The following is a 24,005-nucleotide window of genomic DNA, read 5'->3' as shown; positions in this document are numbered from 1 at the left end:
GAGTGTACCCACTGTTTCCTTCCTCCTGGAGCTCAGAGCAACTTGATATTTGTGGTCTAAACCACCTCCTTCCCCTTCTCTCTAGTAAGAATGAACAGCAGCAGCCCTTCTTGGGCATGATGCTGCGTTGTGGTGGAAGATTTTTTTAATAGAGCACAAGGACAGTAAAATAGCTGTTTGTGTCCCATCCAAAAAGGAATTTACATGAGCAAAAGCTGCTTTTAAGTCTATTCAGTTCAACAGGTACCAGTTAGTCTCCAATATTCATTTTGTGTCAAGTGCAGAGCTTAGACAAGATGTTGTTGTTATTGTTGTGTGCTTTCAAGTAATTTCTGATTTATGGTGACCCTAAGGGGACCCAATCATGGGATTTTTGGGCAAGATTTGTTCAGAGGGGGTTTCTCCTTGTCATCTTCCGAGGCTGAGAGTCTGATTTGCCCAGGGTCATCCAATGTGTTTCTGTGACTGAGCAGGAATTTCTACCATGGTCTCCAGAGTCATAGTCCAAAGATCTATGCCCCAATCTGCTTGGCCACTATCCATCCCAATTAGGAGATTCTGGTAACTGTAGGGCAAAGCAGTATTTTTTTCCCCCAATTTCTTGTCAGGGGAGTAGAGAGATTCTGTATCTGACCCTAGCAAAAACAGTTATCACAATAGCCTGATATATATAGTGCAATGCACATGAGAAGGGGGAAAATACAGTTTATTGCACTGTGGACCCTTTTGTCTCTCTTACTAAAAAGTTGTGACACTTGTTCTTGGCAAGGTTTCCCTTTATATGGTAGCAAAATTCACAGCAAGGGCATCTTGTTTGCTGCTAATTATTGTTTGTAACATGCCGCAGCCCCAATCTGGCCAGAATCCAGCCCAAATAGGAGCTCCTAGTTGGGGCGGATTGAAAGCCGGCTTTTAGCTGGCTTGGGAGCATGTGGCATCTAAATACCACACGCCCAAATCGCCCCAAAACTGCCTGGCATGTAATCACTGGTGCGACGTCTGGGCAACTTGGGGTTGGGGTGTGTGTAAATGCCACATCCCCAAACTGGCTTGAAGCTGGCTGAAGCTGCTGGTTTGTTCTGGCCCTTAGTAAACTGACAGAAAATTCATCTGCATGTCTTTATAAAGTTAATCAGTGTTCTATCTCTTCTCTTCCTAAAGAAACAGAGGCTGTTATAGAAGCCAGATTGACAAGCAAGCCCACATCAAAGGAATTGTTAAAGAAAGAGGAAAAGCATCACGTGGTCCAGCAAGCCAACACAGAGGTTTCTGTTGTTCTTATTACAACACTACTCATTATTCCAATTGTAGTCCTCTTGGCAATTGCAGTATTTATTTGGTGGAGAAAGACAAGATTATATGGAGGTAATTAAGTAACTCTTCATATGGTAACAACAAACCTTTTGATATCCAAATCCTTTATGTAAATATCATAGTAAAAATATGTGCAGTGCTTGTTTCCCACTGCTGTACAGCAGTCAAATTTGAGCAGACGTAAGTAACTTCAAAGATGTACACTTTGAGCATACCTTTGGCCTTCTCAGTTCAAAACATGTTCTTTTCACTTTGCAGCTAAGATTAAAAATTCTCGTAGTGCTTTAGCGGTAGCAGGGGGTTATTCTGTGAGTTCACAAAAAAATAGATTGTTCAAAATGGATAGTTGAAGAAAGCACAGCTAATTATGTGGTGGTCTTGCTGTCCTGTTCAAGTGCTGAATAAGCTCTCTCCCTTTTGGTTGTCTCCATCTTATTCTTCGGAATCCATCTGTGCCTTCTCATGTAGCATTCATTCTCTGTCCTAACACTGACAGCTCTACATTTTCTGTTTTCAGACTTCTAGACTGTAGAAACTTCTATATGATGTAGAGGTTTTAGTATATGACAACTTCTGTAGTGTTTAATTGTACTCGTTTATTAAGCCAACTCATGTTACATTTGTATAAGAAAATCAGGATGTATAGCCATAACTAAATGAATAGAGTTTGGAAGTACAAGTAGTTCAGGTTTGGCACTAGTTAGCATACATACCAAATGTATAGACTGCTGCTTTGTTTTGTGTGTACAAAAAAAGTTGAAATTTATATCTTATCTAGTCCAGTAAAAATAGATATGCAATAACTTCAGACTTTTCCAAGCTAAAAGAACTGCACATTATACAATTCTGCGTGTAATGAAAGCCAGGAAATAGTTTTTGTGGAATTTTGAGTAGAGAAGGGGTGATGCTTAACTCCCATTTGTCCACTCCAAATCCCCTTCCTAAGGCTTTCCTCTTCAATATCCAAAATGAAGGAGTGATTTAGAACAGAATTGAAGGTATAAAGGGATGGGAGGGCTTCCAAGGAATCTGATGTTCCTTGTCTGAATTTACTCCTAAATAGCTTTTTTTAAAAAAAAAAAAAAAAAAAAAGAGGGGGGTAAGATGCTCATATACATGAGTTTACTTTTAATGTTTAAACTGAGAGTGGGAAGAGGAGACTACATATACAAACCATTATCCATTCAGAAACCTGTTCATCTTGGAGGTTCAAAAACTTCTTGAAGGTTCAGAAACCTTCTGAACCCTCTTGAAGGGCATTTGGATAAGGGTTAGGAGTGCCCTTATTCTCATTTGGCTTCAGTCCAAGCTAAACCACCTCTGCCTGAATCATATAACCATCAAGAAGAATAAAGTAATACAGTAAAAGCTAAACAGTTTCTAAGGCAGACTAAATAAAAAAAATACTGCAAAATGGTACAGTGGCAGCAGGTGTGCTTAGGGGAATCTTTGAAACCTCTCTATTTTATATACTTAAAAATATTTATCCATGATGGTTTAGCCTAGCCCTAGTTTTCAGCCTTAAGTCCACAAGTGGGATATTCATTCGATATTTAAATAAATGAATGAATAAATAAATAAATAATTGTAGCCATTCACAAATTACTTTAAAATAGTTTGTGGATATTTGTGGATACAGAGATTGTGAGGGGGCAATTTGATCTTAATTCTACAAGTGGAGGAGAGATTCTGCATAGTTTCTTTTTATCTCCATAGTGCCATGAACACAAGTGGCAACCGGAACTGTGATGGCAGCTTGGAAATCTTTCTCTGTACTTTGTTGTGCTCCATCACTAGGGGAATTCTGGAATATTGTGTGAGAGACTCCTAAAAATGGTAGGAAAAAAGTGGGGGGAAATTAGCAAAATGACCTTAGGACAGAGATCGAAAAAGGCCCTGATATCCAAGAGTCACACATGACCCTCACTGGATCTTAGGCAGCCAAAATCCCCCTGGACTATGCCTGCTTTTTTAACAGAATGTATCTATCTTCTGTTGGGAGGAGTAATTTTGTCATTCCTCACCTTACCCAAATTGTTTTAGGCTACAAATAAATCCTTTTTCCAAAACATGAAGTGACATGCATCTTTAATGCCCTTATTGAGCCCAAAACATCTTGAGGCCACTAACAAGGATTTAGAGGAAAAATTATACCCCCCCCCCCCCCCGGCAAAACTGGGGATGTGGAGGTCTTTGTGAGCTTCAGATGTGGATTGGGCGCACATTATTTCTACCCTGTTCAAGAGAGTAAGAAAAAGAAAAAAACTAGAAATGTTCTTCAAAAAGAAGTCTTCTGAAACACTTTAGCTTAGGGAATACTTTAGGAAATACCTAAATTAGCATTTTGAAAAAGCAGCTTGGTTGTTTTTAAAACAGTTATTTATTTTATGGAGATAAAAAGAAACTGCAGAATATTTCCTCCACTTGTAGAATTAAGAAATTGCCCCCTCACAGTCTCTATTTCCACAAATTTTTAATTTAATTTGGGGTTGAAGATTATAAAAGCAATTAAAAGGAAATAAGTTTGTGTATCTTTCCCCCCCCCCCCCCCCCTTATCTCAGTTGGTCCTGGACATTTCCAGGGACATATCTCAAGTTCAGTGTCTGTTAGCATTTAGTGTGAGAAGTGATGATATACCCCAGAGGATCAGAGACAGAGCTGTCACATACTGAGAAATTGTGTTGAATCAGCACATGAAGATGAGAGTAGAAATTCCTACTCTGTCTCCAAATCCATTCAGTTTACAGGGAAAGCAACAATGATCAGAACACTCCCCCAGCTCCCCACTCAAAGAAAGACAGACAGACAGACAGACAGACAGACAGACAGACTAAGATTGCCTGCGCAGACCCATGGGTCATAGTCATTTGCAATGGTTTTAATTTTCCAGCTAGAAACACTGAAACCATCACCCACCTAATAATGACGCGCTACAATTTCTGTTTGTCTTCCACACAGCATGATTTGCTCACAACCTTCTGTATTTTCTGGTTTGTCTTTCATTAATATAATCCCACTTCAGGGTTCTTTCACCTGATTTAGAAATATGTCTCATTCTTATAGCTGATGCTGAGCATAAAGTTGATTCAAGTTCAGGGAGAATCCTGGGCAGATTTAGAGGTAAGTAAAGGGCAAGGCATAGTGTTGTCCATCTGAAAGCCAAAGTTTATTTCTGTACAGATAAACACCAGCGTATTCAATGCTTGGAAATGTATGGACCTGTGGGGGAAATATTCTTGGCTCCTAATTTGTGTAGCAAGTGCACTTTGCTTTGACTTTCTCCATTAGGCATTAAATGCCTGCCTGCTCCTAGTACATATTGTCTCTCTTCTGCTAATGAATCCGGCAGTTATTCTTGATGAGAAGACTGTAGTAATGCTGATGAGTCACCCCTGTTATCTACCGAGCAAAGCCTTTGGGAGCTGATGATTCGGTAGAGTTTGATGAGGAACACAGGAGCATTCCTACAGTCTGAGAACAATACTAAGAAATTGATCTCCTTTCCTCAGACCTTTCCTTTATATCAAGAAGAAGCAGAAGAAAAATAATGGCTGCAATTATTTCTCCCAGCCTTAAATTCTGAATAATCCCTGGGCCAACTTCAAGAAAAAGCTTTGACGTGAGGAAGAAAGGGGATAGAGCTTTTGAGTATAAAACCTATATTGTGACTATCTCATTTCTCACTTGCCAGAAAAGAAATGAAAAAGGGGTATAGACTGCATTCAGCTAGGTGACGAAAAGACTATTCAATGCTTCTTTTATGGAGTTACTTTACCCAACAGGCTTCCCAAGAAGGAGCTGTGAAACTAACAGAGCTAAAACCAAACCAATGAAACCAAAAATCGAGATGGCCATATGTAATAACAAGCATGTGGGGAAGATGACCACACAAATCCCTTCTTAAAATATATTTCTTTTTATAGGAAAGGGCGGTGGAGGCCTGAACCTGGGGAATTTCTTTGCAAGTCGCGCAGGCTACAGCCGAAAAGGATTTGACCGACTTAGTACAGAAGGAAGTGATCAAGAAAAAGATGAGGATGATGCTACTGATTCAGAAGAAGAAGATTCTATTCCTCAGCCTCCAGTGTTACCACCATCTTCTTCCTGAAACTGGTCTTTGATTTCTACATTGTATGATCCTACAATAATTGCCAGATTTAGCACGTTTCAAAATTTTGTGTATTTAATTGTAAACTGTACTAGTCCTTTGTGAGGCTGTACACATTTTTTTTTCTTTTGCTCCATTTTGATTTTTGGGTGTGAGCATTTCATATCAGTGCCATTGTCCTATGTGAATCCTTTAATAAAGCAGAACAATCCCATTTTAATTTCAGTAATGATTTTAAAGTAGTAGTATTTCTTCATTGGGGACCTTCTCTATATTTGTAAATAAGTCCCAGTCTCTGCTTAAAGAAAATATTTTTCAGTTTCCAATTTTTCTTTTGTGCCTTTTCACTTTCTATGCCCTTAACATATCACAAAACAGAAAAAAATACAGTGCCACAATAAAACAAAGCTGCTAGAATCCCCTATTTTTTAAGAAAAGGAATCACTGGCATTCTGTTGCTTTGAGGGGAAAGATTATAAAAGCCTCTTATTTAAAATGTTTTTCTTCTTCTTCTTCCTCCACACTTGTGTGCTCCCAGGATGTCTTATTTTTAGATGGTTAAACTGTTAGAACACTATTTTCAGAAGCTGAATGTAATTTGTGTAATAAAGTGTTCGCAGAGCATTAGCTGTCAGAGTGTACTTTGGAATTTTTGCATTTGGGGAAGAGGGAAATGGGTCTTTGTATGCAACATTTGTAAACAATACCTCAAATCACTTAAAACATACAGAGTTTTATCACTACTTTTTACCAGCTGGGAGGGGGGAGAAAACAACCAAAGTGCTATTTTGTATGATAGTTAGAAAATGTTTTATTATGTGGCATTTGTTTTGTTTTGAAAAGCAAACTAAAAACCTAAAACTAAATTTGCATTACATGTATAAATTATGTTAGGGGGTTTTTTTTCCAAAAAAAAAGAAAAGAAAAATCTGGCCTGTATATCAAAACTACAGGGTATTTACATAAATAAAACATTATCAGAGTTAAGAGGAAACCTGTGTGTCAGCTTGCATAGAATTAATTTTATTTCTTTATTTTTCCTCTTCCCAGTCATACAGTATAGTCGTTAATATTCCTATACGAACATACAGCTTTAAAACTTAGTACATATAAAACACTTCAGAGTTTTAAACCCGTAAAATCTCAGTAATCCTAATAACAACTCTTTGAAGTTACGCCAGTATTATTCTCGGGTTGCAGATGGACTGACGTTGAGAGGTAGGGTGTATTGTAAGATGACTTACTGAATTCATGGCTGATGCACAGTCTGAACTCCTAGTGCACTTTTGTCTGGATCTACTTAGATATAAGTTCCACTGACTGCTGTAAATGTTACTCTTAGCTAACCTGCTCCTGCAGTGATTCTCAACCTTTGGGCCTCCAGATGTTTTAGGACTGCAGCTCCAATAATTCCTGACTGTTGGCCAAGTTAGCTGAGGCTTGTAAGATCTGAAAATCAAAAGAAATCAAGGACCAAAGGCTGGGAGCCACTTCTGTATAGGACTGGAATCTTTTAGAGTCTTTGATACTATGCTACAGTAGCTGGGGTTTTTTTATCCTTGTTTTACTAGACCTTACAAATTGTCACTGCTGTGTGCTATCAGGAAAATGTAGTTTGACGAATAAAAGGTTTTCCAGGATCTCCCTTTACAGCAAGCCATTTTCCTGGAGCAACTCTTTGCAAACACAAGCACCATGTACAAGCTAATCTAGCAGCCACATGGTAGAAACATGATTAAAAATGACATTTTAATTGGCCTATATTACAGTCTATTGATAACTAGGAAATCTATTTTTAAAGGATGCTATACTAATGGGTTGTGCTGGAAGTGAAATAAGAGGAAGATTTATCCAGTAGGAGAGCTGTGTATTCTATAGCTGTCATATAAAACCAAATTTTGCACTTGGAATCATATATGCAAACTGGCTAAGTTCACTTGCTATTCAAACTTTTTTTATAATAAAACACAGAATCTGTCTTTTCCATTCTCTGCTCTGAATTTCAATGACCCATATCTCTAACAATGTTTTCTGAGCAGAACTGAAAATTTTAGACACTGTTATTCATGCATATATTTCCAGAATTTTGTGGCCTGAAAGAGAAAATTAGTTGCCAAACCTAGACAAGGTGTTATTCAAGTCCTCAGTCATGACAGGTGACATTTTAAAAAGAAGCAGACAAAAGAGAGCCTAAGCTGCCACATTTCTGGTGAGAATGCCTGCTGTCACCTTCCACATACATCCCTTCTATTTACAACAGTAGTCTTCTGTTGGTGCCAGGAGGAGCTTCTCCCAACTCATGGCAAATAGCCAGCAAAATGGGATCAATTCTGACTGAAATCAAGTCTGGAATATCTCTGTCCCCTCATTCCCAATGTAGCTTGCATACTTTTCCTCTCATTTTTAAAACTGTCAGGACTTCAGGATAGGAATATCATCACATCAACATGGGTCTTTGTGCAATTTTGCCTTCTTTTACCACCATTGCTTGAAGTTTAATTTGTAATACAGTGCAGGTTAAAGTATTATCAACTGCCCCAATAACCCGGTTGAAGAGCAGGGAATAAAATTTAAAAACTAGATAAAATAGTAAATGGTTCTGTTCTCCCTGTTCAAGCTTGTGATTTGCTAGGAGTTAGAAGAAAATGACCAGAGATCTATCTTTACTCAGGCATAAAGCAGATTTACTTTGCAGCTTTATTTGGTTGTACTTTTTGGTATGTTTGTTCATGGTATGTTTATTAGGAGAAAAGTTTGGAACTCTGAGGAGGAATGGATGTGAGGAGAGCAAGCAAACTAAAGCAAAATGCAAGCTTCATAACCAAGGTTTGATCTGGGTGGGATGGTTGTGATGCCGTCAACAGTTACGATGATGATCCTCCCCAATGCTGGCCAGAGAGAGGAGGTATCCAAAGAACACTTTGATTCACCATCAATGTATTATAAGTAACTAAAATTGAAAAGAATTTTGTTTACAAAATAAGGGTTTTTTAAAGTATGAGATACAAATGTGTTGTACCTTATGCAAAAAATGTATAGTATAACAATGATATTCAAAAACCAGGAATTTCTTAAAGAATGGGTACATTAGTTGTATGGAATACTGCCCATTTCTTCAGTTTCAGATTTTTTACCAAAATTTTTTACCAGATGTTTTTTATCAAATGCTGTACATTTTTCAAGGTTTTACCTACTGTGGCCACTGTTTGTTTCAAAGCAGCGGGAGTGGAGGGAGCGTGGAAAATTCACTGTTTTACTCTGTAACTAAAATCATAAGCACCTACTAGGCAGTGTGCATAATGTGCAGAAGAATTGTTCAACACAACAGTATTTTGTCAACAATCTATGTTGATTCCCCCCCCCCCCCCCCGAAAGCACTTCCTTGTCCCTGGATGTAGTGTTAAATACCCAACACGGAAAAAAGAGATTAAAGGTGGGCAAAACAATAGCGAGTGGAGATTTCAAAGGGAAAGCATTGTCACCTGGTTCCAGGTTGACGCACTAAACCCAAGATATCCATTGTTATACACTTGCTGAAACAGGCTTTCAAGGTGTCTAGCAGCTATGAGAATCAAACTGAGTAGACTGTCTTGGAAGTTCAATGTAGATAAGTGTATGAAATGAAGCAGGGATCTATCTCCTGTTTGAAGAGCAGATAAGTCGCAGTGTGAATCAGAGACATGCCTGCAGACCTAAGCAGTATGAAGTTACCTGAAGGTGTTCCAATTATGTGAAATTACCATCCCAATTAAGCAGCTGTCCTTGCTATCAAGTATCATTAGGTAGAAATTGGTTCCCTGGGAGGCATCTTGATTAAGTAGAGTTTTTCAATTAAGCAGTGTACTTTAGTACTTAATCAGAATTTATAGATCAATGCAGTATATTGGAGTAATGTGTTATAGTGACTATCCAGTCCCTCACTTTCCTCAGCTTGATTTATGAGTGTTCCTTCAGGCTGCCACGTCTGGTTCACTTTTCCGATTATTGTCTCTGCAGTCCTGGGTCATCATGACAAAAAGTACTAGGCTTGAAAAGACAAGAGGGGAAACGGTTTCTGCTTTTAGTACTGAACTGAGACTACCATCATTTGAACTTGGCTGTATTAACAATAGGAATGTTCTATATCAATCCCCACTACCACATCCTACACTTTTATTCCTTTTCCTTTTTTCTTCTTCTCATTTATATTTTAAATATTATCTTTCTAAAAAATATATTTTTGTTTTTCATTTCAACAATATACGAACATATTTAACATTAAAAACACTCCAAAGACTTCAACATCCTATCACTCACAATTGCATCAAATATCCTATGGAGATACCTACACCAACATCATCCTTTCATCTTCATTAATGATCAGTCCATTCCCCTATGAACCTTGTGTTATACATTACATTTCCATCTTTTATCTCTTAACTGTCTCATCATTACGTATCCATTCCACACATCTTCACACTTTTTTCATTCCTTCCACAAATCTCTTCTTACTCATCCGTTCCACATACCTTCACACCTTCTTCTCACCAGTTCTCACTTTCACTTTCATTTATTACTCCCTCTTTTCATCCATTAGTTCCTTCAACTTACTCCTTTCGCCTCTCCTTCTCTCTTATCTCTTCCCCTCCAAACTTCCCTTCTTGTTCCCTTCTTTCCTATTTTTACATGCCTTCTTACTTAATCTATACCTTCTCTCACATACCTATCCCTTTCCCTTGTTTCTCTCCTCTTTCTTAACCTCTTTTTCTGTTTTCTTACTTTCTATCTCTGTTATGCATTTGTCTGAATTTTATATTTTCAATATTAGCTGAAGGTCTTCAGCAACTTTCTTTTCATTTTAAGAGTCACAGAGAAAATAAAGGGGAAGGGGAAGAGAAAACACAGTAAAGTATAACTGTTTATCCCTTCATGATTCACTTGCAATGGGGGAAAAACCACTAGTGCAAAACCATCTGCTTCTTTCTAATGCCCCTTCTCCACTTGATCCCCATTACAAATCCCTTGTATAATCAAAATGATTTACACTGACTTTTGCCATGCAAAAAATCTCGAAAGCTCTATTGATCCATAATGGGGCACCTTCATTTTTCAAGAAACAGATAGTATATTCGTGGAGTATATATGCAGTATCACAAAAGCTTATCTCTGTATTGCAGCTCAACAAGCATTTTATCCAGCTTGGAACAATTAATTTTCCACATTTTAGTACCATGACATGAAGACAAATATTCAAGACTGTCTCTTCACTTCCCAGTGCATCTAACTTGCCAAGGGTAAAATGTCCATTGAAATTGTAGATGTCATATGGCAAAAATTATTAACCTCTCTTCTCTCCTAAAATGTAAAACTTGCTAGCAGGATCACAAAACTATGTTGACATGCATATAACTGGAATAATTCATCGGTTTAAATTTTCAGGTTTTTTTTTAACATTTTATGTTTACATTTTAGTATTCACGTTAGTAAATAATCTATTCTATATGATGATGCCACACTGTTCAAGCAGATCAAGCAGAGGGGAAATAAATAGCTCTTCTTTCATTCCAAACAACTGAAAAATATGATGTTGTCATATTCACCCTCTTTATTTACAAGGCCATATTTGGGGAGTTCACTTTGTTGTTCTAGATGCAGGTATCTGATATCAGTGGTACTTGTGCATAAACAAGTTTAAGATATGATTGCCACATGAACTAGTTTTTGCAAAGTCTTTGAATAGTCAGGAACTGTCTCTATAATGTCACAAAAAAGCAAAACATTCCAACTGGGGACATTTCTCCTAGTTGGTCATTAAGCAGAACAAACTCATGACTATTTTTGTATATTGCTGTCAGAGGACAAAAAGAACAACTAATGCAATGATTCTGATTTGTTTTTTTAAAAAAAACTTAAAATAGCATTACCACTGCAGAATTGTGTTTTAAAAATAAAGTAAATGAAAGGCACCTTGGATAGGGCATAGGGCAAGAAGGCAGGGTTAAGGGGAGCCTGGAAGACAGTGGGATGGTGGCAGCAGCCCCAGTCCCATGCTGGCAAAGATGTACAAGAATAGCTGCTCTCAAACTGGTATGTTTGCATTTTTGTTAGTTAACACGAGTGTGACAAGAACAGGGTTTGTGTGATAATGTTCTAAGCCTATATGGAAGGAAAAGTTTTCAAGCCATTAAATAGGGGATGTCCCTCATAATAAGGGCTATCTGACAGCCCTGTAAGAGACAAGATTTCTACCCCTCAAATACAGAACATCCCTTATAATCAGGCACACCTGGCAACCCTCTCTTGTAGGCACTTCAGACTAGTGAAATAAATTATCACATACATTGTCCTTCCATGTAGGACAATAATTTCTGTAGGTTTTTTCTCTTCTGCATGAGAAAATGAAAATTTCCAGTTTTCAACAGCTTTTGTGGAGACGTGCCCATGTTTTTTGAGTTTTTTGCACAACTCCCCCCCACCCCCCACCCAACAATTTTTGTGGAGAAAGTGCTTTCTGGAAACAAAAAATGGTGTCTTCTGTACATACAGGGGGTTTTGGTTTTGTTTTGTGAAGAAAAAAATTACATATATTGTTGCAAAAATAGTCCCCAAAATGGCAAGTAATCTGACAGCTATTTTCTTTTTTTCATCACAGCTTCCTGTCTATTGGAAACTCTCCCCCTCCATTTTTGCTACAGAACAAAAACTAACAATAATTTTTCCAGCCCTACTTTGGACACAATCAGTTGGCTAAAAATGTACTTAATTGCTGGGATTTGTTTCCATAGTCAAAATTCATAAGACTGCAATGAGTGCCACCTAGTGGTTGGTTGAGTAAGACTGATGAATAATGTTTTGTATTGCAAGCTCACTAGACCCACACACACACACTGTGATGGGTTTGCCTTAGGGTTGCTAGTGATTTGAAGGCACTCAACAACAACCACAACTCCCTCCCTCCCCTCTCTCTCTCTCTCTCTCTCTCTCTCTCTATATATATATATATATATATAGCTAATTATGGGAATAGAACCAGTGTGATGTAGTTTTGAGTGTTGGACTAGGACTCTGGAACACCAAGATTCAAATTCCTACTCAGTCATGGAAACCCCTGGGTAAGTCACAGTCTCTAAGCCTAAGAAAAAGGCAATGGCAAACCCACTCTGAAAAAAACTTGCCTAGAAAACTGATTTGGAGTCAGAAAACTAATGGCAATTTCACAAAAGGCCTTGTTTTTGTTTTTAACTGACCTATGTAGCTCCATGTTGCCATAGTGCTCCTGTATTTTTGTGGCACCGAGCATGCAACCTTCAGTCAAGTTCATCAAGATTCATCAAGGGTATTAAAAGAACTGGAAGACGTAATCTCAGAACCACTGACAATAATCTTTGAGAATTCCTGGAGAACAAGAGAGGTCCCAGCAGACTGGAGGAGAGCAAATGTTGTCCCAAACTTCAAAAAGGGGACAGGGAGGACCCAAACAATTCCCACCTGCTTAGTCTGGCATCATTACCAGGGAGGATTCTAGAGCATATCTTTAAATAAAGAATCTGTAAGCACTTAGAAAGGAATGCCACAATCACAAAAAGTCAAAATGAGTTTCTCAAAAACAAGTTATGTCAGTCTAATCTTATCTCTTTTTTTGATAAAATTATCAGCTTGGTAGATGAAGGGAATGCTGTGGATATAACACATCTTGAACTCAGTAAGACCTTTGACAAGGTCCCCCATGATATTCTTGCAAACAAACTAGCAAAATGTGGGCTAGACAATGCAACTGTTAGGTGGATTTGCAATTGATTGACCAGCCAAACCCAAAGGGTGCTCAACAATTTAATTCTTGTTTTCAGGGAGGAGGAAAATGGGGATGTTGGGATCCTGTATGAAGTTATAATATGTAAGCCATCTCGATTATCTTTGATAGAGAGATGGGATATATTATTACAATGACTCTTCTTCATACCACAGGGTTCTGTCCTGGGCCCAGTTCTATTCGACATCTTCATCAATGACTTGGATAAAAGAATAAATGGTATACTTATAAAATTTGTAGATGACATCAAATTAGGAGGAGTGGCTAATACAGCAAAGGAGAGGATCAAAATGCAAAATTACCTTAGTAGGTTAGAAAGCTGGGCCAAAACTAACAAAATGAATTTCAACAGGGAGAAAAAGTAAAATGCACAGATATAGAATGGGGGACATCAGGCTTGATAACAGTACATGTGAAAGGGATCTAGGGGTCTTAGTAGACTACACTGAACATTAGTTAACAGTGTGATGCAGCAGCTAAAAAAAGCCAATGCAATTCTAGGCTGTATCAATAGAAATATAGTATCTAGATCGAGGGAAGCAATAATACCACTCTATTCTTTTTGGTCAGGCCTCACCTGGAAAACTGTGTCCTGTTCTGGGCACCACAGTTCAAGAAAAACATTTGACAATTGAAGCATGCCCAGAGGAGGGCAACCAAAATGGTGAAAAGTCTGGAAACCATAAGGAGAGACTTAGGGATCTGAGTATGTTTAGCCTGAAAAAGAGACAGTTAAGAGGTGATATGATAACCCTGTTTAAATATTTGAAGGGATGTCATATTGAAGATGGAACAAGCTTGTTTTCTGCTGTTCCAGAGAATAGGACCCGGAGCAGTGAATCAAGAGCTACAGGAAAAGAGCTATAGGAAGAGATTCCAACTCAACATTAGGAAGAACGTCCTAACAGTATGAGCTGTTTGATAGTGGAATACACTGTTTCAGATTGTGATGGAGTCTCCTTCTTTGGAGATCTTTATACAGAGACTGGATGACCATCCCATAGGACTGTCTACAGGATGGCCTTTGTGGTCAGTTCCAACTCTATGATTCTAAGATCTTAAAGGCCCCATATAAATCTGGACTTGGCCTGTGGGCTGTCACTTGCCAACAATGCAGTAATATTCAGTCTTGCGATAATAAGGCTGTAATTAGCGCTACAGATTCTCTGTATCATGCAAGTTTTTAATTCGTTAAGCCTTCCTATTGCAAGTCTACAGTGAATAATGTTCTACAAGAAAAAATTTGGGAAGGGAGAAGATTATGTTTACTGCTATAGTAGCTTAACTATATCCAGTGCCATATATCTAATATCCCAAAAAGGTGGAGGCTCCTGTTCTTCCACCTTCCATCCTCTTTTAACCTGATGAATCTGATAAACCTATTTTCCAGCCCTATCTTCAGAAATCTTGGGATCTGTGTCTTGGCCTTCCCCTGGCCTCCTCCCTTGGGATCTCAAAAACAATGCCTTAGAGCAGGAGTTAGGAAAGTGCACCCACAGGCCACATGTGGCCTCTAGAGCCCACCTTTGTCACACCTCCCATTAAAAAGTTTTTTTGGCCCATTTCTGGGCACTCACTGTCCTAAAATCATATAGAACACACCAAAAACGTGAAAACACATGCCAAAAACACCCGCCATTTATTCCTACAGACACCCCAGAACCCTACAGGATCTTCAAATGCCTTCCTTTCCCTCTGCAGTCAGTTTCCAAATGGCAACAGGAAGAGAGGTGCCTATACTTGCTGTTGCTATTCCTAGGTTAACAGAGAAAATGCTTCCATTTCCCCCTGCAATCTTTCAAAATGGCAACAGGAAGGGATGCACCTCCTTCTGTCATTTTGATAAGGTCTTCAGAGGAAAATTGAGGTATTTTGGTTTGATGGGGGGTGTACCCTGGAGGGGTGGACTGGGGGAGGAGTAGCCCCTGCCTCCAGTTACCCACCCCTGCCTTAGATAGTCTTCTGTATTTTATTGAAGCATATGTGATGCTTATTAGGTCCATGTCTAGTATGCTGAAAAGGGGTCTGTGATACCTCCTATTTTCCTGCCCCCCCCCCCTTTTTCCCCACCAGAAAGCTTACCAACTGTCTTTCATTTTCCCACCATTTTAAACCTAAAGAATCCTAGCAGAAGTACTTTAGTTTTCTCCTTCCTTGCTCAGGAATCTGAACAGTACTGACTAAAAGAGCCTTTTCCAGTTTCCTAGCCATTTAAAAATACCTTTTTGAGTGATGGCAACACACACACAGACACACACACACACACACCGCATTTACTTCCAAGATGACCCCTCCCCCAAAACTTGGAACTTCAACTTGAAACTGACAACTTGGACAGCAACCACAAAAGTTGTGACAAAGTCATTGTTTCCTGACAAACCACATTTTTGCATCTAGGATGCTTCCCATTTTTGACCCTTGGCTTGAAACTGGGTACTGTAACTTTAATGACAACCAAAATGAATCAACCTTTTAAAATATCTACTATCATTTCCAGGTGAGTTTTAGCTGGGCCATTCCCATTTGGAATTTGGAATTTGGACAACTGCTAATTTGTTTTGGTCTAAGTGCTCTTCATTGTTGCCATGACTAAAAAAATAAATTATGCAAAAAACAAAACAAAACAAAAAACCCTCTATACACAAACTGATATTATTTGCAAAGAGCACACAAATACATTTCCAAAGGTTTCCTAATGATCTGTTATGGAATAGAAAATTTGATTTTTTTCAATGGAAAAATCATGATTGAAATCAGCGTTTGATACCAGTGGCTATAAAAGTTACTACATGACAAATAAGACATGCACACACAGAGATATCTATAGTATTATGACCGTGCTGCAGAAATATATGTTAGGCAGCTGTTATAATGCTTTTTTATTATTATTATTATTATTATTATTATTAACCTTTATTTATAAAGCGCTGTAAGTTTGGGATCATCTGTTGATGCTGAGTGGTACATATGACAATGTGGTCTGCTATTAAGCTTGTCATGGCGGGGCCAAGCCTGGTTCAACCCCCGCTGATCCTTCCCAGGTAATAGCAACTGTTAGCCAATTTGAATTACCCCCTCAAAGCTGCTTAACATCAATCCTAGTACTTGGAATTACATGTAGAAGTTGCTCCTTCCATTGACTTGCATGCAAACTGCTTGTGCTTTTAAATATTTAAAACTTTAAAAAGAATGTTTTGCAAATTAAGCAAGAACAAGTTTAGAGGGTCTCTCCTTTTTTCTTTTTCTTTTTTTCTTTTTCTTTCTTTTTTTTTTTACCTTTCTTAGCCAAATATTCAGGTTTTCTCCCCACCCCGTCCCCACAAACTTGCAAAAATTTGTTGCTGGATTTCACCTGTATGTTGAAATTTGAAATTAAAGGCCTATGAACTCATGGCTTTTTATGTGACCTAAACGAATATGTTTAATCTGTTTGTTTAAAGGCTGCAGGAATTTTCTGTCTAGTACACACAGGCTATTTCACACTATAATAAGTTTGGTTTAAGGAAGGAATTACATAAAGTGGAATCATCAAGTGGAAACAATCTGTTTATTGAAGAGAGATTATTCTAGCTCCTCTTGCAAAAATACTCATTTTCTCTAGAGCTTGTGAAATTACTGTTTGAGAAACAGAGCCGGTTTAGTAGTTTCCCAGAAACTTGCACATTGCTCAACAGGCTTATTTGCATTGGTAGGGGGAGAAATATGCTTCTCTCAACTTTCAAAGTGTTGACTGATCTTGTAGATGTGTGGTTACACCACAATAGATGTACATTTCTTGAACAGCAGTCAGTGGTGTCACTACGGTTTGCGTCACCTGGTGCAGTTGCTTGGAAAGAGCTGCTGAGGGGTGGCAAACTGCCCCTCACATACCCTTCACCACTCTGGCTAGCCATCTGCTGCCCAGCCAAACCCAGAAATGCCTGCCAAGTGATGGCAACCTACCCTACCCTGGCTGCCCAGACCCAGAAAAGGGGTTTAGCTATGGAGTGCAAGGGGACAGAAGGGAAGGCAGGGTTTGGGCTTTTCTTCTGGCTTGGTTTCCTTGGCCGAGAGAGCCAAGGCAGTGGAGAAAAAGGGACAGGCACTGACAGTGCAGCTGGAAGCTAATTGCTGCCGCTGGTGCCCACCCATTCAAGCTTCTCCACGGCCATGTCTCTCTCAGCCAAGGGAACCAACTCAAGTGGGGAATAAGTGGTGGGCACTGGTGACTGCAGTTGCTGGCAGCTGGCCAGGCAGGAAAGGGAAGAAATGATGACAGGAAAGGAAAGAGTCCATAGTTCCATTGCTGCTGTTAGCACCTTCCTTTCCTGCCCAGCCACCAGCCCTACCAAACATGGAAGGGCCTACCAGTGGAGCAGGATCACACACACACCACAGCAGGTGGAAGGCCCAACCAAATGTCACCCCCCCAACTCACACACTAGTGACACCTCTGTCAGTAATCTAACAACCCAAGAATATCTGCAAAACACTATTCGCTGATGTGGTTACTTACTGCAAGTTTTTGTACAGAATTAATATGTAACCTAAAATCCAATAATACTCCTCTGTCAAAACAGAAGCATCCATACCCAAAGATGTTTGCTTCCTTGAGATGCGAGTACAGGCACTGCCGTCACTCAGTGGTATGGATGCAGAAAGTCTGTAGACATATATCAGCAAGGAGGCAGCACTTGGGCCTGATGGGCTCACTAGAGAAACATACCACCCACTTCTGGACTGCTCTCCAGAAGTGTTTGCACTTCGTATTTAAAACTGTGAGGATCTTTGTGAAGACACACCCAACTAAAGGTGGTGGCAGGTTAGGGTGTGCAACGCCGGTACCCTGGTGAGATCAAACTCTTCTACCCAAAAAAGGCTCTGAAGCTGAATGTAAAGTTTAAAAGGGGGGAAATTTAATTTAAAGGACAAAATAAAGAGTTTTGTCCTCCCCAGCTCTAAACAAAAGGTACTTTACAGTTGCAGCAATCTTCAGGTTGTCATCTTTCTGATGGTTTGCTCTCCTCACTCAATGGAGCTGGTGCAGGGTCTTTCAGCTCCTGAAATCTTCTATTTACTTGCTGATGGTAACTAATTCGGCTGAGGTGTAAGAAATGCCCTTTCCGGCTGTCTGGGCCTGCTTGCCACCAAAAGACAGCTCTCTGCTTGCTCTCAGCAAAAGACTGCTCCCCAACTAAAACCTCTAGCTACAGCAGAGCATGTTGGGAAAGGGCAAACCAAACCTGGAAATAATGCAGGGGAAACCTACAGCTCCTCCCACAAACTAATACAATAAACTTTTCTATACTAAAATAATCTATGGCCTGAACCAAAATGAAAGAAAATGCAGGGGGAAATTCAATCAGTCCTGGCAGGACATCACAATCTTCTCAAAGTAACATGTGATGTGCAACTGCTCCATAGAGCCCTGCCAACTACTGGTACTCTCTCACAGTGGAAAATACCACAATAACAAGGTAACCAGAGAAAGTCTCCAAAGTGTACACAATAGTGTAGTGGAATTTGCTGCTCTTCCGAATACTGTCTGCAAGTTTATAATCACATACAGTAAGGAAGAAACCAGCAAGAAAGTATGTCTCCTCCTCCTCCTCTGCCGCCGCCGCCGCCGCCCTATGTGAGCCTTCAGGTGACCTAACTAATGGTGATCCTATCATTGTGTTTTGTTTTGGCAAGACACATTCAGAGGTGGTTTGCCTCTGCCTTCCCCTATGACTGAGAGACTGTGACTTGCCAAAAGTCAGTGGGTTTCCATGACTGAGCAGAGATTTGAACCCTGGTCTACTGAATTCTAGTTCAACATTCAAACCACTTCACCATGCTGGCTCTCAATTACTTATTGCCTTGCTGCCATTTAATACAGAAAACATTTCTAAGCTACTGTAGAAATTAGGATTTCTTTCTAAGGAAACCTGTTTCCAACTCTAAAGGTGGATTATTAAAACTCATGCAACAGTATGCCTTGTCAACACAATCCTGACCTCTGACACACAGGTGTCCAGAAGGAGTCCTCAGTGGTGTGGACCTAGTTGTCTCTGAGGTGGGCAAGCTCCTTGCAGTGCGGCAGTCTTGCAGGATGTGGGTATACTCTCATGATCCAATATTTATCTGTACCCAACATAAGGAGGGAAACAGAGCATTATGCAGAGCAACTGGACAGAACTCTTCTGCTTTTCATTTACTTTTTTATGTGGAATGATATTTCCCCTATAGAGAAACAAACATGTGACCACTGCCAACTGGCTTACATGTAGCTTTAAAATACAGTATTTGCCACTGACATTTACCACTTAGTGAGAACTAGATCATTACATGAATACATGTATTCCATTACATCTTGAGTTAAATACTCCACCAGGTGGCAGAATTTACACAATAAATAACATATCATTATTCATTCTTCTAACATTCAAGGAGCCAGTTTTAACTCCCATTTTGTTATTATTTTTTTCCTCTCATATCTATAGGTCTCTTAAGGTTTATAACCCACTAAACTCTCTTTCTGATTTGATTTCTTCTTCATCATTATCTTCTTAGTCTCTTGTGTCGTGTTTTCTTTAAAATATAATAGCATAGTTTCTTTGGTTTTATTCAATTATATCTTTATTCTGAATTAAATAATCTTTGACTCTCCAATTGAAATTTCTTGTTTGGGAAAAGAAGGTCATAATAACTGGGTTATAGTCAGATATGCTTCTGGGTAAAACCTCTATTGATTGAATAGATTTATTGATTGTTTTGGGAATCCAGAACATATCAATTCTGGAATAAGGGAACTCCAAACTTCATATAGGACTTAAGAAACCTATGGGATTAAAACAAAAAGGTGGCAAGAGCTATCAGAGATTTCCACTAAATCCATGCCTATTTGTTTAGATGGGTCCAAGGGACTTTTTATATACTAGTTACAGTTATAGAGGCAAAATGCAATGGCAATTTCCCATGGAATCTTGGTACTGGCAGTTTAACAACGACCATCAAGAACATTCAAACATTCAAACACTAAAGCAAATTAGGTTTTTGTGGGCTTTTTGGGCTAGACCAAATTGGCTGTAGGGCTAGGACAGAATAAAGCCATGGCTATTCAGGATAGATGGACCCATCAGTTGACTCATGATTCATCTGCCTCTCTTCTAAGACAGGTGGGGCAAACTGTGGCCCTGAAGAGGTTGTTGGAAAACAACTCCCAGCGGATATTACAATGGCTGTGTTACATCTGCCAGGAATACATGATGGGGGAACCTGCAACTCCCTTATAATTTTATCACATCACATCCTGCAAGGTGCTTTGATAATTTTTGTTAACATTATTATATTTTTAATTAACTGGATAAGGATACATTGGATCCTGACAGAAATGCTGCAATAGGGAAGAAATACAGAAAGAAATTGGCACTTCTGCCACGGGCCCTTGGATTTAATACCAACCTCCTGATTTCAGCATTTGTGAATCTTTCCACTGGGTACTTCTGGATACTCTAGGACTTCCATTGGAGCTTTGGACTCTTCACATAATTCAAGTACTCTGTCTTGCTCTCAGAGTTAATGATTCCTCCAGCTTGATCTTCATTTCGAGGTCTGAATCACTATCATTGACCTGAAACTGTAGAAACTCAGAAGGGTAAGCAAAATGGTTTTCAGAAGGTGCTACACCACTGCCTAGTCCCATTCAAACGAATGGGGCGCATACCCGTTGCGCCACCGCACACTCCCGCACCACCATGCACGAGCCCCATTCAAATGAATGGGGCTGCAGCATAGGCGGAATTCGCCTTACGCGTGGGGGGAGGTCCAGAATGGATGCCCTGTGTAAGGCAAGGGCCCACTGTACCATGTTATGTATTTATTTATTTTTTGTACTTTGTATTCTTCATGATGCAATTTTGATTCTTTCTGTGTTATTATTTTATTGTTAAGGAGATTAATTTTGAATTTCTGATTTGCTATGTTAATTGCCAGACATTTTTCATTGTTCTTTTTGTTGTTGTTGTTGCTTGCTATGTATTTTTTCTTTTTTGCTATTTATTGCTATTGTGATTTGTTATATTATTGTTGTTATTGTTAATTGTTATGCATTTTCTTTGCTGTTGTAACCTGCTTTGATTCTTCGTGATTGGGCAGGATATAAATAAATTATTATTATTATTATCATTATTATTATTATCATCCAGCTGTAAGGACAGCTAAAACTATAAATTACAGAATCTGATGCTTTTGAACAGTATTTTGCTACTGAAAGAACTATTTTCTAGTTATGTCATTAACATGGCTTACAGCTGGGGAATTCTCTCTTCTGCAATGCCATTGTTTCACCATCTATATATCTGCAGGTTCTGAATTCTGCAAATTTGGCCTGGACATTGTATGACTAGCAAACAATGATAATTCCACTAACTCATATCTTCTCCTTTCAGCCTCTGAAGAAGGAAGGAAGAAGCTGAAACTAAAATAAAAAACTTTTATGTTTAATTATTATTATTATTATTATTATTATTTACACAATGTCTCATAGGGTTTTTTTATGTATAGCAAGCCAGTGGTTTGAGCACTAAATTATGGAGACCAGGGTTTGAATCTTGGCTTGGCCATGTAAACCCACTCGGTGACCTTGGGCAAATAATATTTTCTCAGAGGATGGCAATGACAAAGTCCCTCTGAAAAAATTGCCAAGAAAACCCCATAAGTGGAAAACTACTTGAAGGCACACAACAACAGCAACATTCTTAACATCCTTAATTACTTTGGAACACTTCCTGAATTAGTCCAGGAAACACTGTGAAAAAGTCACACAGAAGGTTCTCATTTATTTATTTATTATTAAGGTTCTCATCATGTGGATCAAGAAATAAAAATGCAGTTTAGAATGAGTAATGTTTAGAATGTTTCCAGCATTCTAAAACATATCAAAAGAACTTTATTGACAGGTGTTGTGTATATTCCATATCCAGCTGTTCTAAACCTTCAGTGACTCTATGTACAACACAGAAGAAGTAAACAGTATGTCCTAAAAATAATCTAAATTTACCTCTGAGATAAGCCTCATCACCGCTCCTGTGGACACGATGTAGCACTAACAGTAAGAGATAGTCTGTTGGTCTAAACATGAGATTTGCTGAGGGGCCATGAGTATTGGGAACGTATAACAAATTGGTTAACGTGAGCACTTTCTTACTAGTATAGCAAACTACTAAACCAATACTATTATTGATTCTATTTGATTTTTTTTCTTTTTTGAGAGGGCAGGTTCCAGGTTCTTATAGTGCCACCAGTTTGGCTAAAGGTGCCAGAGACCAACCCTCTAAACTTCAATGTGCAAACCCCATATGCTATACAGTTTAACAATCACTGTAGTGAATCTGCATGAAACTTGAGTGATTATATTTAATAATGATAGGACTGATGCAAATTGACCAGAATGCTTGCCACTTAAGATTTTATATCCACTCTGGGTTAAGTTTTATTTCAAAATGGTCACCATTTCTCTGATTTGGATATCCACAGTTAGAAAAAATGAAATAATAAGCATTGGCCCCATACAGACAGGCCAAAATAAAGCTGCTTTGGGCCACTTTGGAGGTATGCTGTTTAAATGATGCATGCATCCTAAGAGTCCGGAAGCCGCACCAAAGCCACGATCCAGTCCTAAGGACTGGAGCACAGCTTTGGCGCAGCTTCTGGGCTCTTAAGATGTGTGTGCCATTTAAACAGCATAATAATAATAATAATAATAATAATAATAAATTTTATTTGTGTTTCCCTGCCTCTCCCATTGGATCGAAGTGGGGTTACTGACTAATTAAAAACCATTACACAATCTCATAAAAACATGATAAATAAACTGCAATATAAAATTCTACAAACTCTATGGACAACATACAGCAGGGTAAGGCAGGGAATCAATCGCATCGAAAATACTGTTCATTCTACAGAGGGGAAGGCTTGGCAAAAGAGAAAGGTTTTAAGTCTCTTTTTAAATGATTCCAAGGGGGTCATAAGACGGAACTCCTCGGGAAGACTATTCCAGATCCGCGGGGCTGCTACAGAAAAGGCCATCTGGGATGTGGAGACATATCTGGAAGATGGTATTTCCAACAGGTTCTTCCCGGATGTTCTAAGTGTGCGGGCCGGATTATATGGGGAGATGCGGTCCCTCAAGTATCTCGGGACCAAGCCATGTAGGGCTTTATAGGTGATAATCACCACTTTGTATTGCGCTTGGAAGCGAATGGGCAGCCAGTGAAGATCTTTCAAGATAGGTGTTATATGGTCAAACTTGGATGCACCGGTGACCAATCTGGCTGCCATGTTTTGTACTAACTGAAGCTTCCGGGCTTGGTACAAGGGTAGCCCCATGTAGAGCGCATTACAGAAATCTAAGCGAGAGGTTACCAGAGCATGTACCACAGTTTCAAGGTCCCTTTGGCCTAGGTAGGGTCGCAGCTGACGTATCAACCGAAGCTGATAGCAAGCACTTCTGACCATCACATCTACTTGAGATGTCAACTGCAGGGCTGAGTCCAGAAGTACTCCTAAACTGCGAACTTCATCCTTCAGGGGAAGTGTGACCCCATTCAGGACAGGTGGATAAATTTCTTTCACTGGGCCTGGGGAACCTATCACCAGTACTTCTGTTTTCTCTAGATTCAGACTGAGTTTGTTTTCCCTCATCCAGCCCATTACCGACTCCAGACAGGCATTCAGAGGAGAGACGCCATCCTTAGACATTGCAGCAGTCAGAGACACAGAGAAGCATATTTGGGTGTCATCAGCGTACTGATAACACCGCGCCCCATGCC

General features: G+C 39.2%; 1 protein-coding gene and 1 long non-coding RNA gene across 6 annotated transcripts in view; one reads left to right on the top strand and one right to left on the bottom strand.

Annotated features, from left to right (window-relative positions):
- The window catches only part of PAM (peptidylglycine alpha-amidating monooxygenase), a 198,667-nt gene extending 192,617 nt beyond the window's left edge, over positions 1-6,050 (top strand). For 3 of the 5 annotated variants that reach the window (XM_089492734.1, XM_089492700.1, XM_089492711.1), the window contains 3 exons: positions 1,162-1,365; positions 4,379-4,435; positions 5,239-6,050. In XM_089492734.1, the coding sequence (XP_089348860.1) occupies positions 1,162-1,365; positions 4,379-4,435; positions 5,239-5,423 (446 nt within the window). In that variant the 3' untranslated portion in view covers positions 5,424-6,050. The remainder of the gene's footprint in view (positions 1-1,161; positions 1,366-4,378; positions 4,436-5,238) is intronic. The other 2 variants (XM_089492745.1, XM_089492722.1) reach the window with 1 other exon arrangement.
- A 3,285-nt stretch (positions 6,051-9,335) lies between these two features.
- Positions 9,336-20,801, bottom strand: LOC149323809 (uncharacterized). Its single transcript, XR_016280247.1, has 3 exons — positions 20,638-20,801; positions 19,191-19,317; positions 9,336-9,449 (listed from the first exon to the last, which is right to left on the bottom strand). It is a non-coding gene; the product is annotated as an uncharacterized LOC149323809 (long non-coding RNA).
- Positions 20,802-24,005: the final 3,204 nt, after the last annotated feature.

This window comes from Sceloporus occidentalis, unplaced genomic scaffold (assembly GCF_023333645.1).
Source record: "Sceloporus occidentalis isolate IW3139 unplaced genomic scaffold, rSceOcc1.0.p SCAF_1, whole genome shotgun sequence".
Lineage (NCBI taxonomy): Eukaryota > Metazoa > Chordata > Lepidosauria > Squamata > Phrynosomatidae > Sceloporus > Sceloporus occidentalis.
Note: the sequence above shows the minus strand (reverse complement) of the source record. Positions and strands in the feature narration are given on the sequence as shown.